Source organism: Trichosurus vulpecula, assembly GCF_011100635.1.
Source record: "Trichosurus vulpecula isolate mTriVul1 chromosome X unlocalized genomic scaffold, mTriVul1.pri SUPER_X_unloc_1, whole genome shotgun sequence".
NCBI classification, from domain to species: Eukaryota; Metazoa; Chordata; class Mammalia; order Diprotodontia; family Phalangeridae; genus Trichosurus; species Trichosurus vulpecula.
In genome coordinates this window covers 8,736,679-8,754,086 of record NW_023494377.1, presented here as the reverse complement: position 1 = coordinate 8,754,086, position 17,408 = coordinate 8,736,679, and the positions used below count along the sequence as shown (strand labels likewise).

Here is a 17,408-nt window from a genome sequence, read left to right as displayed (position 1 = left end):
TGGGGCCCAGCAGGGGCAGGGAGAGAAATTAGATGCTTTCTGGGGGAGACACAGACATTGTCGTCCGTCTTCCCACCCCCACCTTCACTCAACGTTTATTAAAACATGACAGACAACATACCAAGTGGCAAAGGGGGAATGTGAGGGCCCCATTGGTACCAAGGTTCAAACAGAAACACTCCAGGCAGGCTGGAAGGGGACACAGTTGTTTATTTTATAAGCTAAGAAGCAAGGGGAGAGGAATAAACACTGGATCAAGGAGGTGCCCCCTCCCCAGACTATCTGACAAGCAGGTATTAGGGGGCCAATAAATAAGCAGTGCAGCTGGAGGGGGGTGTGGAGAGGGAGCTTGGCTGGCAGGGTGTCAAGGGCTAGACATCCATGGCCCGTCCATTGATGACTCTGATGTGACGGATGATGTCCTGGATCGCTTCAGAGGTGGTGCCTTGGCCCCCAATGTCCGGGGTGTGCATCTAGGAACAGAAACCCCCATGGGCAAGGAGCAAATCAAACAGCCATTAAGGAAACGAGGCCAAGACTGCTAAGGGAGAAGCTGCCTGGAAGCAGAGGCCTCAGCTAGCTGGGCTTGACACCTCCAATCCGACAAGAAAACCATCTGGTGGGGCAGCTGGGTGGCACAGTGAATAGAGCACCAACCCTAGAGTCAGGAGGACCTGAGTTCAAATATGGCCTCAGACACTTGACACTAGCTGTGTGACCTTGGGCAAGTCACTTAACCCCAACTACCTTGCCTTCCACCCTCCAATTAAAAAAAAAACAACATCCATAGAGCTGGTGAAAGGCATGCAAGTCACAGTTCTCTGATTTAAACCCAACAGATTCAGTCCCTTAACTAAGACTGAAGACAAAACACCAAGAGAGGAAAAAACAGCTTCAAAAATGTATGCCCTGAAACCAGAACCATAACCCCTTCCCTCTGGGAGCATAGGGGGCAGGTGGTAGAATCTTGGGGCAAGAGAGCTGCTAAGTCTTACATTTTCATTGTCCATTGATGCCAGCACAGCCTTCCGGATTGAGGTGGCATATGAGTGGAGCCTGTGGAAGAAAGGAACAGAGGGTGAAGAAAGATGGGAACTCTGACTGGTCCATGGGCACCAGGACAGAGGGGAGACAAGACACTGAGTGCCATGCCCCGCCCTGCCCCATCTGTCACCAACATGAAAAAACAAGAAGCCCAACTTACTTCAGATGGTCCAGCATCATGCAGCTGGCCAACAGGGTGGCTGTAGGGTTAGCGATGTTCTTATTGGCAATGCTTTTACCTGTGTTCCGAGTCGCCTGAAAGAAGACAGGGGCCAGGGATGTAACGTGGTCTTTGAGAAGGGAACAATTCCAGCTACTGCTCTCCCAATTCAATCACAACTACTCACCGTCTCAAACACTGCATACACATGTCCATAATTTGCCCCAGCCACAAGCCCAGGGCCCCCAACTAGGCCAGCGCAGACGTTATTGACGATGTTGCCATAAAGATTGGGCATCACCATGACATCAAACTGCTGGGGCCGAGATACCAGCTGTAGACAGAGAGCTTGGGTCAGAGAGAAACGCACAGAACTTGGGCTACATACATTGAAAAACCAGCATACTAGAAGAACCCTGGGCCAAGCACAGAGGTCCAGACTGTTCTCCGGGTGGCAAAACAGACACAAAAATCAAACTGCAAGGGGCAATGGCAATCAGAGGAGGGGATATGGTCACCGTGGAAAATGACTTTCACCTTGGTGAAAGTCCCCTTGGCAAGGTAAGGGAATCAAGAAAGTGGGGTTTGGTCCTGGCTTTTCCAATAACCAACTCTTTGCCCTTCAAATCAGAGAACCAGACAATGGCAAGGCTGACAAAGCTCAGCTAAGCTCAACTGAGGTGCTTCCCCCAAGTCACTCAGTGATGGAGCCACAGAGTCAGGCCTAACCCAGAATGGCCTTCCAGCATGCTTTCTGCTCCATCAGGGCGGTCTGGGGAATCTCTCAGCTCCAGCAGCAGCCACATCTATAGGACTGACGAGTCATCTCTGCAGCCTTTTCCAGCTCTACCATCCAAGGGCTATGACTGGTGGTTTAAGTGCTTTGGAAGGATTATGGGTCTATTGCCAACAGCATAGACACCTTAAACCAGAGCTGGTGTATAAGCGTGGGGCCTGTGGGTGGGAGAGGATGCTGCAGTTGACCTGGGGCTAGTCAGATAGTAGGGCAGGCTAGGGAGGTTGGCCCTGGGGCCCAGGAGCCAAGTACCTGCATTGTGGTGTTGTCCACGATCATACTTTCGAAAGTGATGTTGGGATAGCCTGCAGCCACCTCCTTACAGCACTGGAGAAAGAGGCCATCTCCTAGTTTCCTATGCGAAGGACAGAAAGCTTGGTTGATCACAACTACTACAAACATGCATTAAAGTGGTATAGAGTGATGAAAAGTACAAAGGATTCAAACGAGATCTGGATTCTAGTCCTGATTCTGCAACCAGCTTGCTGTATGATCTTGGGCAATCCCTTTCCCTTTCTGGGACTCAGTTTCCTCATCTGTAAAATGAGGAAGTTGGACTAGATTTTTCAGTGGGTCCTACGATCTGGATCTGGAGTTGGGAGGAGGGGGTGGAGAGATGGGGCGGGGGGAAGCAGTAAATGAATCAGTTGTCATCAGCCCCCCTTCCCTGCCCCCCTCATCCCTACATGATGTTGGCCTTGTGCACGGCGGTCACTTTCTTGCGCCCAGTTTCCTGGGCCAGGCGAAAAGCGTACTCAGCGATGCGCAGGGACTTGGCCTTGGTGATGATCTTCAAGCTCTCCACCACGCCTGAAACGCTCTGTGGGGGTAAAAGGGTGGGGGTGATTCCTCTTCCCCTGGGAAACCTTCAGCTCCTTACAGAGGCAGAAAGAGTAGAGCACTGGCCTCATCTACTTCTAATCCAATTCAAAGGTCTATAGAGATCCCAGCCGTGGCCAGATGAAAGAGAAGATATAGGCCTTCGTTGCAGGGAACCCAGCAAGACAAAACTTCAGCAGTAAAGAACCGGAGCCTTGATAAGTCTCATCTTATTGCATAGACTGGCATAAGGCTGGTTTTGTAAACGGACTTACCAGAACATATTTCTCCATACGTACAAGCTGTGGCCCCCTGGCACACTGACCCATGGAGGCTGCCCCAGTTCAGACTACCAGGAAACTTTAGTGAAATCTCCCTTAGAGATGGTTTAGGCCGGGGACTCAAGAAAGAAATGGTCAGTCCCATTTCTTTCTGAGAACACTGTACATGACTCCAGAAGGTTCTTAATCTCTTCATCAACTTCACATTTGGCTAACAACTCAGGGATACTGGTCTTCAGGGGATCTATTCAAGGCCATTCAAAATCATCTATCACAGGCTCAAAGAGGAGCATCTCCAATATCTTGGGCCAATACTGAGTTGCCCTGTGGCAATCAGTATAGAGCAGGATGGGGAACCTTCGGCCTTGAGGTCACATGTAGCCTTCTAGGTCCTTGGATGCAGCTTTTGGACTGAATTCAAGTTTTACAGAACAAATCCTTTCATGAAAGGGATTTGTTCTATGAAGTTTGGATTCAGTCAAAAGGCTCCACTTGAGGATCTAGATGACCACATGTGGCCTCGAGGTCCCAGGTTCCTCATCTCTGGGTATAGAACCTTTCAAGGGCACTGCTCTGAAGGCTAATGTCCATTATGCTGTTTGTAGTTCTAGTGAGTTTGTTAAAAAAATAAAATAAAATAAAATAGCTGTTGAGTCGTCTAGGTTATTTCTCTCTTTACCTACCCCAGCCCCCAGGATGAGCCCTAGCTCTCCCTCCTGCTCCAGGCCCTGCACTGAAAGAGCCACAAATGGGAGAAGGGCAGTCAGGAGAGCTGGCAGCCAGGTCTGGCTCTGCTCCTAATCCTTTCTTGTTTTCTTTTTTTGGTAAATTTTTAAAATTTTAAACTTAAATACAAAATGAGAAAAGGAAAAAAATTGCCATGTACACAGCAGAACATGAGAGAGGATTCAATATAAAACAATAAATAAATTCCATTTCAAGAAAGCCTATATAATACATATAATAAATATCACACGTTTTCCAAGCTACCCAGCTTTTCACTACTTCCTTTTAGGTTTTTTTTTGTTCTCTGTTGTGCATTCTTTATTTTTGTTTTCTGTCTCCCTGCGCCGCTCCCCCCAAGGCTACAGTTAAGCATGGACGGACAGACATACATACAGATATCTATAAGCATACACATATATACATTCCTATGTGTAAAACCATATTATGCACCTATCCACTTGTGATCTCTTTCTCTGAAGGTGGATAGCGTCTTCCTTCATAGGTCCAAGTTTTTCTAAATCAACCAGCCCATCGTTTCCAATACCACAATAATATTCCAACGTAATCACATTCTATCGAAGCGACTGTCCTTGAAAGCTTTCCCCTGCAAATTTCTGCATTCTTTCTTTCTATTTCTATTCTTTCTACGCATTGGTTTTATTTATACAAGAAAATTTCAATTTAAAGTAATCAAAATTATCCATTTTATACTTCAATAATGCTCCCTCACCTTCTAATATAGTTTAAGGTCTGATACTGCTGAATCTACTTCCTTTACATCTTTTTTCCCCTGGTTTCTTTGAAGGTCAGAACCTTTTGTTCTTCCAAATGAACTTTGTTACTATTTTTTCTAACTCAGTAAGATAATTTTCTAGTATCTGCTCCTAATTGAATGGGCAGCTCCAAATGGGTTAGTTATTAGAGATCCTGCTCATGAGAATGCTCAGTTCATGACAGACAGCCGTCAGTGTCTCGAGAGGCCCATCAGACTATTGAATCAGGCCCAGGTAGGCACTCAAGCAACAAGAACGACTGAAGTCATGGTTTCACAAAAGGTGGTGTGGCCAGACCTCGGAAAACTCTATAGCTTTCTTTCCTATTTAAGAGGGCAGCTGCCCCTCCCCAGATGACCCAAGGTCTATTATATTCCTTGAGATAGCATCAAGACATACACGAACCGACAATCTGGGGCACAAACTGTACCTGTGATCAAAAAAGGAGTAAGAGAACTATGATCAGTGAAGCTGGAGAGGAACAGGGTGCACTTCCCAGCCCAGAAGTGGGCAGATGTCTACAAAGTGTCCCTGTAAGACTGGTCCTCTTTTCCTTACATAGTATGTTCTTCCAGCCCTTGAAGATGCTTAACTAGTCCATAAGGATCTTCTGGGTGGGTAACTAGCTTGTGGAAGAGAATCAAAATGTTTACAAGGCCAAACTAGGACAGAAAGATACAAAAAAAGGGAAAACATTGAAAATGTGACTGCTAGAAGTGCCAGATGAGGCTGAAGAGCACTGGCCGGGCGCTATCTTCTGGCCGGGAGGGGAATTCCAAAGACCCCTGCTTTCCCTCTCTGCCTCACAATGAACTCACACTCAGAATTCCTCCTCTCTTTCTGTCCAAATCTGTGCTCTGCTGACTTCCAGCAAGCATGGTTCAGAAGGTCCTAGTTGGTCCGTGTCCATTGATACACTGCTCTAACCTAGGCTTCTTAAACTTTTTCTCCTTGTGACCCCTTCAGTGCCTCTTAAACTGTGGGTGTCAGACCTCATATAGTGTTGGTCTAACCTAGATTTCTGGGGGGTCTTTCCTTGAAAACTGCAGCCCACTGGCTTGGGGGTATGGGATTAATCCCTCCAATGACGGGGCTAATTGTGAATTATAAGTCGTGGAAGCTCAGTTTCTCATGCAATAGTTATCTGCTGGCCCTCCCTCTCCTCTTGGTGAACAGTAAAAAGGAATTCTCCTTTGTCAAGCATGAATTTTCGCTGATTCGGCATGTTTAACAAAGTGACACCAGTGCTGTAGAGAAGTATATGGGCCACTGGTTCCAATCTGCCAAACCTAAAAGATGCCAAGCTTGCCAAACTTTTGGAACATTGTAAAAGCAGCACATGCCCATGGAAGGACTTTCTCAATAGTTCTGCTAAAGAATGGGAAAAGAAAATAGACTCATCAACAGTTATGCCTGCTGGGAGGGTTGGAATCTAGAAAGTCACTAAAGTCCACTCCAGCTCTAAAATATTCTATGGCTCTCTACTTCCATCTCTCTGGAGAACTTACCAGGGACTTCGGCCATCACCTTGATGGATTCTACATGGAGGAACAATTTCCCCAACGCAAGCAGTAGAACCCCAAGGACAGTGCAGCTGAGCCTAGGTCCACCAACACTTCATTGGTCCTAGTTGGGGATGGAAGGGATGGATGGGGAGGAAAAGGTCTCACCTCATGTTCCAGGCTGCTGTACTCGCCCTCTGTGTTCTCCCTAACAATGAGGATGTCTATGTCTTTGTGGCGAGTCACCACGCCTGGCAGGCTCTTACAGTGGATGACATTGGCATAGAGGTCTAAGCTGGTGCTAGAGATGAAGGAAGAGGGAAGACAGGATTCACACATTTAGCAGGCAACTGCCAACATTTTCTCCCCACCCCCCAACATGATGCTGGTTCTTACCGGAGAATGTTGTTACGGGACTTATAAGATGGTGGCAGATTGTGGTTGGTTTCGATGTTTCCTAGGGATTACAAGCAAGATAGTCAGCTTGGGTAAAGGGGACAGAGAAAGGAGCAACCAGTAGAGCAAAATGCTATTTTTACCAAACTAGTTCCTGAAAGCTAAAGGTCTAGTTCTGAAATTTCTCTTTTTCAAAGCAGAGGGAGAAAAATTCTTTTGCACAAGTGACTGGTAGAAAAGCACAAGTTCTAAACTATCTGGGCGCGGCCTCCCTCACGGGCATTTTTTTTCCATCTAACTACTGGCCCTGCTGCTTCCAGGGGTACTTCCAGGGTACCAGGATCCCTGAGAGAACAAGGAAGACCACACTCTCAAAAGGCAGAGCCAGTACTAATGAGATATAGTTTCACAGGGATCGACGAAACTCCTGGAACTTAGGTTAAACAAACAAACAAACAAAAACAGCCCCCAAGTATGGGATGAGGCAGATCTGGCTTGACATCAGTTCCTATGACTTAGGGGTTTTCTCTCACAGCAAGCTCAGTATGAGTCAAAGTGATATGGCTGCCAATAAAACGAGTGAAATCTGAGGCTGTATTAATAGAAACGTCTCATCCCAAACAAGGGAGGGAAGAGTCCCTCTGCATTCAACCGAAGAGGAGGCTGACTGGGGCAGGGAGGGCTCTGGGTACTATACTACGGCAAGAGTAGTTGGAGAAGATGGGGGATATTTAGCCTGGAGAAGAGAAGATTTCAGAGAAATATCGGCTCTGCCTTAAAATAGTCAAATGAAAAGGGGAACAAAGTTGGTCTAGTTAGCCCAGTAGGCAGAACAATCGGGGAACTCCCTATCACCAGAAGCAATTCCTGGATTGACTTGGAGGTTCAATAAAGTGTGTCCCATGTGCAGGGCCCTGGGCTCTAGGCCAGAGACACACAAAGATGCAAGAAAACAATCCCTGACCTTAAGAAACTTCTAAGCTCAAATAGATTGGTCCAGATGATCACTAAGTTCCCTTCTAACTCGAGATTCTCAGATTCTGTATTACAGGGTCCTGGGAATGGAACCCAGGAGCCTTGCTTCCTAATCTCCTGCCCTCCCTAACTGCCCTACCCCCACAAAGGGAAAGGGGTGGAGGCAGCCAAGTGATTAAGTAGGTAGAGCACTGAACCCCAAGTCAGGAGGGCCTGGGGTCAAATCCGTCCTCAGACACTTACTAGTTGTATGACCCCAGGCAAGAGAAGAAAAAGAAAAGAAAGAAGAAAGTGATAGGCTTTATCTTCCTCATCTCCCTGCACCCCAAGTACATTCACTGTCAAGGATCAGGCTCACCCTTCAAAGCTACACGATTGCGTCGGATAGCCATGATGGCATTACGGATGTCTTCCTCATCAGCATTAGAGCTCACCTGTACCTCTTCAAAATCCACGGGCACACAGGCATGTCTGGGACAAAGAAAGGAGTATGGAGTGGGCAGTACCAGCCATTCCAGGAAGCCCTCCGATTCCCCCAGTTCCAAGGACCCAGAGCCTGAACCCAGTCCCCAAGGGATCATCAGATTTCAAGACGACCTCATCAGGAAGCCAGCCCTGTGTGGTTATCAGCCTGCCCCCTCCAAGCCTCAAGGTTCTCCTAATTTCCCACTTGATCACCCTTTCTCTGACTCCCAAGGCTCTTAGGTAGTGTAAGGCCTCTCCCCAACCAGAGCAACATTCATGAATACAGGGCTTGGGTCTCCTCCTGCTCCCATAACAGTAAAGCGGAGGCACAACTTGAACAAGTGTTCAGAATGCTTTGCTTTGGGGAGGGGAGGAGAGCTGGGGAGAAGAAAGGAACAGAGATTGTTCAATCTTTACAAAAGTAGTTCATGAAAGGCTCTTTTCAATAATCCTTCATGTCTCATTTTCCTCATCTGTCAAATTTACCTTCCCTATGGGGGTTGGGAGAACTCACTTAGTCCAACCTCCACAGCAGATACGAGCCCAAAGGAAATGAAGTGAATTGATTACAGAGAAAGGGCCAGGCCCAGAAGCCAGCTCCTTTGTGGGGTCGTTAGTCCCACATTCTTTCCTCAAATGAGGAAGGTCTAAAGCACTCACCAAACATGAGGCCTGATTATTACTAAAGAGCTTCCCTCTGCATAAGCCCCAGCTTTTCAGACCCCTGGGCATCTGGAGGCTCTCAATTGGGGTCTAGTACCAACCGTTCCCCAGGTCTTGGCTTCTCCGGTTATCTAGCCACCAACTTCACTGGACTGGATGATATCTGAGGGCCATTCCAGCTGGAACATTCTCAAAACTATGCAAAGCAGCAAGGCTAAATGTGAGGAGGGCATGTCAGCACGGAGAGGAGGTAGAGGGCTGGGCAGGGAACAGAGTCAGCTCCATACCTGAACACAGACTTGACATGCAGCATGAGCTCAGGCCCGATGCCATCCCCAGGAATCATGGTCACGGTGTGGCGGCCTCCATACTTGGCAGACGGAGGCTGTTGGAAAGAAGTCAAGGGGGTTAAGGGAATACCTCAGCTCTTACCCCATCCCTTGCCTTCTTTCAAAGGCACCAGGCCCCTGACCCGGGCTGTAAGAAGAGAGGGAGTTACCCATGCAGAACCCATCCCTCAGCAGATGTTATCTGCCCACTGTGCCCTGACTGGGAATGGATGGTAGAGGCTAGGAGGGGCCATCCTAGGGTAGAGAGACACCAGGACACTTCGAGCATTGGCATTAGGGTCTTTTAGGTCCAGCAAATTCAGACCAGTTCTCCCATTCCACCCTCCCCAAGGGTCAAGAGCCCACCAGCAGGGCACGCCCAAACTATCTGTGGATAGGCTGACAACAGAATACCCTTCTATTCCCATGGCTGGAGGCAATGCTCTGCTCACTGACGTGCCCACCACACTCCCCACAGGGGAGGATTCTGAGTCAAGTGCTGCCTGGCCTCCCCTACCACTGAAGAGAAACAATGAGAGACTGGAGAGAAGCCAGGCTGGGCACCTGGGGAAGGCAGAGAAAGGGGCAGATGTGTCAACCCTCAAGCCCAGAGGGGATGAGGGTAGTGATGGTGGGCAGGACCCTATGCCTATCCAAAACCCATCTCCAACCAGAAGCAGGGAAAACGATACTCACAATTGTTTTCTGTTAGTGCCAGGAACAGGAAAAAAACAAACAAAAAAAAAAGGATGGGGTAAAAAGGGAGGAGACAAAAACAGCAGAAGTTAGAGTGGTCACCCTGTGAGGCCTAGCTGCTGCTGCTGACCACCTGGGGGTGGGATTGGGGGCTCATCAAGGCTGGCACTCCCTGGCATAGGACCTCCTCTCCTCCCCTCCCCATTCAACACTGGCTGGCCCTGCACAGCAGGATGCAGGGGAGGGCAAGGTGACATGGGGCTCTCTGAGGGGCAGCCTGGGACAGCTGAGGTGGGCCCGGGAGGGGGGCCCAGCCCCACTCTAAGTGGGAAACCCAGAGAGGCTTCGAGCCGCCTCCTTGGAAGCTCCTGTCAAGCGTGCTGCGGGGAAGAGGGAGGGCAAAGGGTGGGGGGGGAGCAGAACCCCTGGAAGCTGGCTACAGCTCAGCAGGCACCCAGAAGGACTGAGGCAAGGAGAATTTGCACACACGCAAGACAGGCACTTACTGAGGAGAAGCCCCTCCGGCTGGCCTCCCGGGCACCTAAAACCTGGAAAACAAAAACCAGACCCAAGCTTCCATTACCTACCATGCCATTCCCTAGGAGAGGAATTGGGGCCCAGGGGCTGGGCTTTGCTCGGACCCCTGCAATTAGATATGATTATCTAGCACTTGATTAGCTATGGGCTGACACTACCCTCTCACTGTTGCCAGGGTGTACAGCTTGACTCCCAAGAGGCGGCACTCACTTTGTACAACAGCTACATGTATACTGCAAAGAGTGAACATGAAGTAAGTAACCAAAAGGGAGAATTGGAGAATTTGGAGTCTAACCTCCTCATTGTCCAGAGGAGGTAACCAAGGCCCAGACAGGGGGACAGACTTGCCCCAGGTCACTGGCAGAGCCGGGGCTAGATCTATCCCATGATGCCACTGCCTCTGGGGAGCCATTAGCCAAATCTAAGAGCTGTAAGGAGGACACCAAGGGAGTCCCTACCATGGGCCCAGCCTTGGGCCAACAGTGTAATAATGACTTTGATATCTCTGGCCTTCCTTTAGGGCTACAATTGCTGCCTGCCTGCCTTCCTTCATTTTAACTATTTATTTTAAAGAAATCATTTATTTATTTTAAATAGGCCTTTTTCATGCATGGGGCTTACTTTCAAAAGGGGAGCCCATGTAGATTGGAAGCTCCTCAGGCCATATCCCTGCTGTGGTTGGCCACATACTCAATGATTACTGGATCAGACTACAAGTGCTGACTGGAAGGGAACCACTCTTTTCAAGGCTGTTGGCAAGGCAGAGTAGGGAACGGGGCTGCCCAGTTCTCTTTGGGATTAGAAAAGGCTACAAGAGGCAAGATGCCCCTGCCCTGTCAGGTCAATGTACCACCTGTCTCCTAGCTTTGCCTGCATACCCTCCTTCCCCCTGTAATCAGAGATGGAGGAAACCCAGGGCCAGGGCCAAAATCCCTACCAGGCCATCGGCTCTTTTGTTTTTTCCAAAGGAGAACTAGCTGCCCCCACCCTAACAAGCCAAGGAACCCTTTCTAGTCTAGCATATAAGCATCTCTCTGTGTCTATTCTGTCCCCAAGCCCAGTTCTGAAAACAAAAAAATCAGGCCAAGATAAGCAAAGCTAATTAGGAGTAATAAGGAAGCTAACTGGAAAGGAAAATAAATCACATGACAGGCTAAGGCCCAAGAGAAAGGATTAGAGACCAGTTGAGCTGATCTCCTCTAGCCCAACATAACTGTAAACACATGCCCTAAGGTAGTGAATGATTCCCTCAGGAGAACAGGCAGTCTGGCATGGTCTCCTCAGAGTTAGGGGCTGTTTTGGATCCTTTCATGCTCTCCCACACTCACCCAAGGTGGGAGGGAGCAGACAGACTTCAATCAGAGGCGGGTAAGAATGCCCAAGTTGTCCCCTCCCTCTGATGCCACCTGCTTGTCTTTGGAGGCACATAGCTCTAACTATGCAATAAGCAAACTAGCAAGTGATATTTGTTTAAAACAATTACACGGAAGGTCCTTTGCTGAGCTAGGACACTGAGCTCCAAACGAATTGGTCCATGTCCTTATGGGGCTCCACAGCAACAGTAACTTCACTAGGATTATTTGTGAATGGGAGTGGGTTCTTTATTGTATATAGATCTGCACTGTTCGCTGATTGCTCATGTCCATCAAATCCAGAACGACTTCTGAAACAAGGTGGTCTCAATTCCCCAAGGCTGTAAGCATTCCTTGGATGGCCCCCAACCGTGGGAAGTATGGATTACAAAGGCTTCATGCAAAAAGAACATTTTGGGAGCATCCCAGTGGTTAGTGAAGTCAGCCTTCCAATGAACTATTTATAATGGACAAAGAGAAAAATGGCCCAGCCACTAACCTTTCTCTGTACTCATCATGGAGTCACCCTCATAAGCTGCTAACCTGCCCTACAGAAAGGCTGGGATGGCTGTCTCAACCTCCAAGAAAATGTTTTCTCTCACACTAACAGAACTCCATGACCTATAGATAAAGCATCATGCTCATTTGCGTTCCTTATATAAAAACTACCCCAATCCAAACCCACACGGAAATTATTTCTGGATTAGAAACTATCCACCTGCTCAAAGAAACCATTCCCCCACCCCCAACGGATTATCCATGGGAAAGCTTTAACCCTGCCAAGTGAGGTGCCAGATCTTCCTAAAGCCTTTGTATGCTAGTAAATTACCCAGAAAAGAACATCCCATAGCAAATTTAGTACTATGAGACCAAATAAAGAATGATTGAGAGGCAAGCACAGTGGACTGGAGTCAAGAATTCTGGTCTTGAATTCAGGCACCATTGGCAAGACACACTATCCCTTGAAAGTCAGGTTCCTCACCTTTCAAATGGGGATCACGATAACTGACCTACATCCCAGGACCAATGTGAGGAAATTGCTTTGTAAACCCTAATACAGTCAGTATGTACACACACACACACACACACACACACACATTACTGCAGACAAGAAATTAACCCAAGATTACAGAATCTAGTACTGTTTAAAAAGAAACTGTTCAAATCCAATGCCTTTTACAGATGAAGAAACTGAGGCTGACAGGTGAAATGAATTGCCCCAAATCAGCAGAGTTGAGATCTGAACTCATGTCCTCCAGCTTGAAATCCAGTTCACTCTTCTACTTGCTTCTCCTGGGGCCCATGGCAATCAATCGATAAGCGTTTATTAGGCTAGGTGCTGGGGATACAAAGGGAAAATCAAAGCAGTGTCTTCCCTCAACAAGCGCCCAGTCTACTGAGGGAGACAGAAAATACATATGAGAGAAAAAGAAGATTCTGTGGGGATGGGGAGGTCCTAGCACCAGCGGCGGGGATTTGGAAAGGCCGGAGCCAAGCTTTGAGTAAAAAAAAAAAAAAATCACAGCTTAAAGCCAAATCAGAAAATAGCAAAACTAGAAGAATTTGAGAAATCATCAAAAAAGAGAAAGCATCTCATTCCACAGAAGAGGAAAGTGAAGTCAGGAAAGCTGATGGGTCACAGAGCTCAAGCCTCCTCCCTGGCTAGTCCTTTCTGCACGTCACCCCAGCGCCTTCCCCAACATCTGAACCAGCTACACAAAGAAAATGCCATTTGCGCCCCTCCACATTGCTCTAATAAGTCAGCGTGACAACAGGTCCAATTTTGAAAGCTTACAAACCTCCCCGGTGTCTATAAAGGCTCTGGGAAAATGTACTAGTTTGATTTTGCTCTGGTTGACTCACTCTCCCAGACAGCAGCTGTTTCAAGCCACTTTTCTTAAGTCTACTATGCCACCTTCTCTCCCTCCCAGCCAAAGATCTCTTCCTCCTTCCTTCCTGAGCAAACCCAAGGCCATTGCCTACTCATCTTACAAGGAGTTCCATTACAACCCCCTCTCGTCCTTTGCTCCAGTCCTCGATGGCAGTGTCCCTTCTTGCCAAAAGTCCTCTATTTGGGCCCTTTCCCCCTTAATTTTCCGCCATCTCTCCCTTCTTTCCCAATCTCATTTGACTCTTCCATGAGCCTTGTGAGCTGGGTAATAAGACCTGACATTCACAAATGGTTTTAAGGTTTGCGAAGTCCCTATCTAATTCTGGTACAAATTATCATCTCGTTTTATACAGATGAAGGAACTAAGGAAGTGCTGGAAGTGACAGTGAGTCCCCCTCTACCTTGGTCTCTGCATTATGGGTCCTCTTGCTCCTTCCTGGCTTTGCCTCAGTTTCTTGGCCCTGGCCTCCTCCAAGCCTCCTTTATTCAATCCATCTCCCCCCCCCTCCACACACACACACATCAGCACATGTATAAACGCTAAGGGCTGCCTGGTGCTAGGCCCAGGTGCTACTTTGTTCATTTTCCTTTGTGGCATCATGGGTTTATCCTGCCTCCCCAGCTAGAATGCAGGCAGGACAGGGCAGTCAGGGCCTTCTATTGGGGAGAACAGCTAGTCCATCGATGCTGCTTAAATAAACGTCTCAGTAATCTGTAATAACGATAATGACAACAGTAAGAGAGCTCCCATTTCTATAGCATTTTGATTTACAGAGGGCTTTCGGTGAAATGTATCCTCTACATACGTCACTGAGGAAGTAGGTTCATAGCATTTACAAAAGGAAGAGCAACAAGTCCAAACCTCTCACTTGACAAATGAAAAAAACCAAGGCCCAAAGAAGTAAAGTGACTTCCTGAGGTCATGGTGGAAGCAAGCGGCAGAACAGGAAACAAAGCCCAGGGCTTCCAAGTCCAAAGCCAATGTTCTGCTGTCCCTTGCTCCTTCTGTTTCAACGGGCTGCTTAATGTGGACTCTTCTGCCATTTTAAAACAGCATGGCATTCAGCCAGTCCAGCGCCTTCCTAACCAAGAGAAAGGTGGCAGACACTCAACTCTGCTCCTTAGCATGCACCTCCCTCTTTCCTCCTGCTTATTTATTTATTTGTTTATTTATTGGGGGGGGGGAGGGCAGGGCAATTGGGGTTAAGTGACTTGCCCAAGGTCTGTATGACTGTGTCAAGTGTCTGAGGCCACATTTGAACTCAGGTCCTCCTGACTCTAGGGCTGGCTCTACTCACTGCACCACCCAGGTGCCCCTCCTCCTCCTTAGACACCCTTTCCTCCCCTTGAATCCCAAACCTTCCTTTGAAGCTAATTCAAATGCCACCATGGTACTTAAGAGACGCTTTTCATTTATTCGTCTCCTCTCTGAAGCCTTTCCTAACATATCCAATCAGTTAGTAATCTTAATCTCTCCTTGTTCCCGCCTCTCTGATGTACTCATTTACTAACTTACATTATAGTTATCTGAGTAGAGGTCATATAAATTCTAAGTGCCATGAAGGAAGGAACCAAATCTTGGCTATACCTGGGAAGCCCAATCTTGAGCACAGTGGTATGATGTTGTTCAATGAATATTGAATTCATTATTAGCCTTTTCTTCTGCCCATTCTACACCCCAACACTCCTGACATGACTCCTTTTCTCCTTTCTCCTTTCCCAGGCTCTCAAAGAGGGGTAGTGAGTCTTCTTTCTCACCAATGCCAGTCTTTGGCCCTTGATCTCACCTTCTCTAGTCTCTAGCTCACTCCTCTCCCAACTTCAATCTTTCCCTAACTACTATTTCTTTCTCTGCTGCTAATAATCAAAAAAGCCCAGGTCTCTCTCATCCTTAAAAAAGTTTCACTTGACCCTACCTATCTCTTTCCAATGACAAACTCTTAGAAAAATCAATTGTTTCCACTTCCTCACCTCCCACTAACCTCACAGTCTATGACTCTACCACTGGATTGATACTGTCTTTTCTAAGAGCTTTTTTTACAAAATGATTTTATATATATATGAGGCTTTTACAAAACGATTATAAACTTAATACTAAACACCAATAGAAATAAAACATACTTTGTACATACTTGTATTTAGGTAAATTATTTAATTAAAATGTAACTTTTCAATCACAGTTTAATCAGCATTTTTTGTTTCTCCATTCATTCTTCACTTTTACTCAAATGTTTGTAGTTCATGTGTGCTCTGTTCTTCTGGTCCTGCCTTTTTTCACTTTGTATTATCTCCTAAAGATTTCCAAATGTCTTCAGGTTCTTTTCCTAACTGCATTAGAGTATGCCACTGGATTAATGTCCCACTACCTACCCCCACAGTTGAATCCCATACTGCAATAAACATCTCTGAAGAGATAAAGTGGGTTTTTTTTTGGGGGGGGGGGGTTACACAAACACCTTCAGAGTATGTTCTTAAGAAATTATCAAGATTATTATGAAGAAAAGTAATCAAGAAAACTTTTTTATAACTTTTAACTGTGTGGCCAGACTCACTAAATTCAGCCTTTGACAAAATCTAACATTCATTTGTCCATTCATGACAAAAATCACTTAAAAAAGGGGGGAGGAAAGATTTTTACTTAACTGGATAAAAGTATGTACCTTAAGCTAGAAGCCAACATAATATTCGAAGGAGAAATATTCACTTGACAAAGGCATGAGGTTGGGGACTGGTGCACCTGTGATTTCAATGGTATAAGGAACCTCCCCTCTACCAATGCAGGTCCACACCTTTTTTGCAATTTATTCTAGCTGAGGCTGGTTCTATAACCACTAAGCCACACTATCTCCTTAGCTGACAGTTTTAGAAATCACAGCAAAATACTAAAAACATAGATTAAAAGGATTAACTTTGGAAATAAAGAAACCAACAATTTCTTAATGTCAAGGCCTTTTTCTGGCCTCTGGCTTCAGCACTGCAGCTTTTCATAGCATTTTCTAACCCCTCCTCCTGGATAATCTTTCTGTCACTTGGCTTTTTGGGGTCACTGCTCTCTCCGGGTTCTCTTCCTATCTCAGTTGGAATGCTCCATCTCAGTTTACTGTTCAGAATCATCAGATCCACCAGGGCTCTCCTGCTCTTCTCTAGATCCCTCTATAGGATCTCTCAACTGCTCCTCCTAGTTCTAACCAGCTCCTGTCTGTTTCTCTCTTGAGAGCCGGTCCCCCCCGCCAGGCACTTTTATAGGTGTGTACTGCAGGCCTACTCAGGCCCACAGGAGGTTCCGAACCAAGGTCTCCTCAATTTCTTAGCGCTTAGGCTGGTGGCTGGCACATAGGTGCTTAAGTGTTTACTGTCTCCAAGGCCAGCGCACTCTACGTACCACTACTCAACGCGTTGGGAGCCCGCGATCTCTTGTCGGAACCATGAGCTCGAGCACTTCCCGAACCCAAAGCCAGGGCAGTAGCGACAAGGGCCGAGGAACAAGCCCCCAAGCCCACGCCGGCCACTTTCAAGGTGAAGTTCGCGGAATCCTCAGGTCTGCCATTCACCTCTAGGCAGTGGCCAATGAACCACGCCAACCGACCCGCTAGTCCCACCTCACCCAATCAAACTTGAGGTCTCAGGAGAATTCCCGCCCCCCACTTCCGGACTCAACAAATTAGGCCCCCTCTGGGAACTGTTATCGTCCCTCCCCTTCGCCCTCACCCACCGCGTTCGCCGCTTTTAAGGTTGTTAGGGTCGCCTAGGGAGGCGGTGGCCCATGCTACTCTCCCCTCGGTCGGAATTCCCCCCCACGCACCCCCCTACCACTGGCCCGGAAGCCCTCTCACCTCCCAGGGGCGGCTAATAGCCCCTAGCTTAAAAATGGCCTTCGCGGTGCTGCTGGCGGCTGTCACCACCTTAGTCGCCATGGTTGAAAGTGAATCCCGGCTCTCCGACTCTCGCGAGCACAGGCAGCTATCGCGAGATTTGAGGAAGGGGCCGGGGCAAAAGTGCTCAG

General features: G+C 47.5%; 1 protein-coding gene across 2 annotated transcripts; it reads right to left on the bottom strand.

Annotated features, from left to right (window-relative positions):
• Positions 1 to 190: 190 nt before the first annotated feature.
• Positions 191 to 17,319, bottom strand: IDH3G (isocitrate dehydrogenase (NAD(+)) 3 non-catalytic subunit gamma). 2 transcript variants are annotated; one of them, XM_036740403.1, is made up of 13 exons: positions 17,239 to 17,319; positions 10,132 to 10,173; positions 9,626 to 9,634; positions 8,888 to 8,985; positions 7,831 to 7,943; positions 6,498 to 6,558; positions 6,270 to 6,402; positions 2,687 to 2,820; positions 2,253 to 2,355; positions 1,392 to 1,538; positions 1,205 to 1,299; positions 996 to 1,056; positions 191 to 473 (listed from the first exon to the last, which is right to left on the bottom strand). In XM_036740403.1, exons 1-13 carry the CDS (start codon positions 17,317 to 17,319, stop codon positions 372 to 374), a joined length of 1,179 nt encoding a protein of 392 aa, XP_036596298.1. In that variant the 3' UTR covers positions 191 to 371. The 2 variants fall into 2 exon arrangements, with proteins under 2 accessions (XP_036596298.1, XP_036596300.1); XM_036740405.1 differs by lacking the exon at positions 17,239 to 17,319 and adding an exon at positions 16,788 to 16,967 and having other exon boundaries at positions 192 to 473.
• Between the last annotated feature and the right edge of the window lie 89 nt (positions 17,320 to 17,408).

Excerpts from the sequence above, each read along its gene's own strand:
- IDH3G (XM_036740403.1), bottom strand. The coding sequence starts at position 17,319 with ATGGCGACTAAGGTGGTGACAGCCGCCAGCAGCACCGCGAAGGCCATT. Across the intron at positions 2,821-6,269 it reads ACAGCAGCCTGGAACATGAG|AGCGTTTCAGGCGTGGTGGA; the intron begins GTGAGACCTTTT and ends TTACCCCCACAG. Across the intron at positions 1,300-1,391 it reads TGTATGCAGTGTTTGAGACG|GCGACTCGGAACACAGGTAA; the intron begins GTGAGTAGTTGT and ends GTCTTCTTTCAG.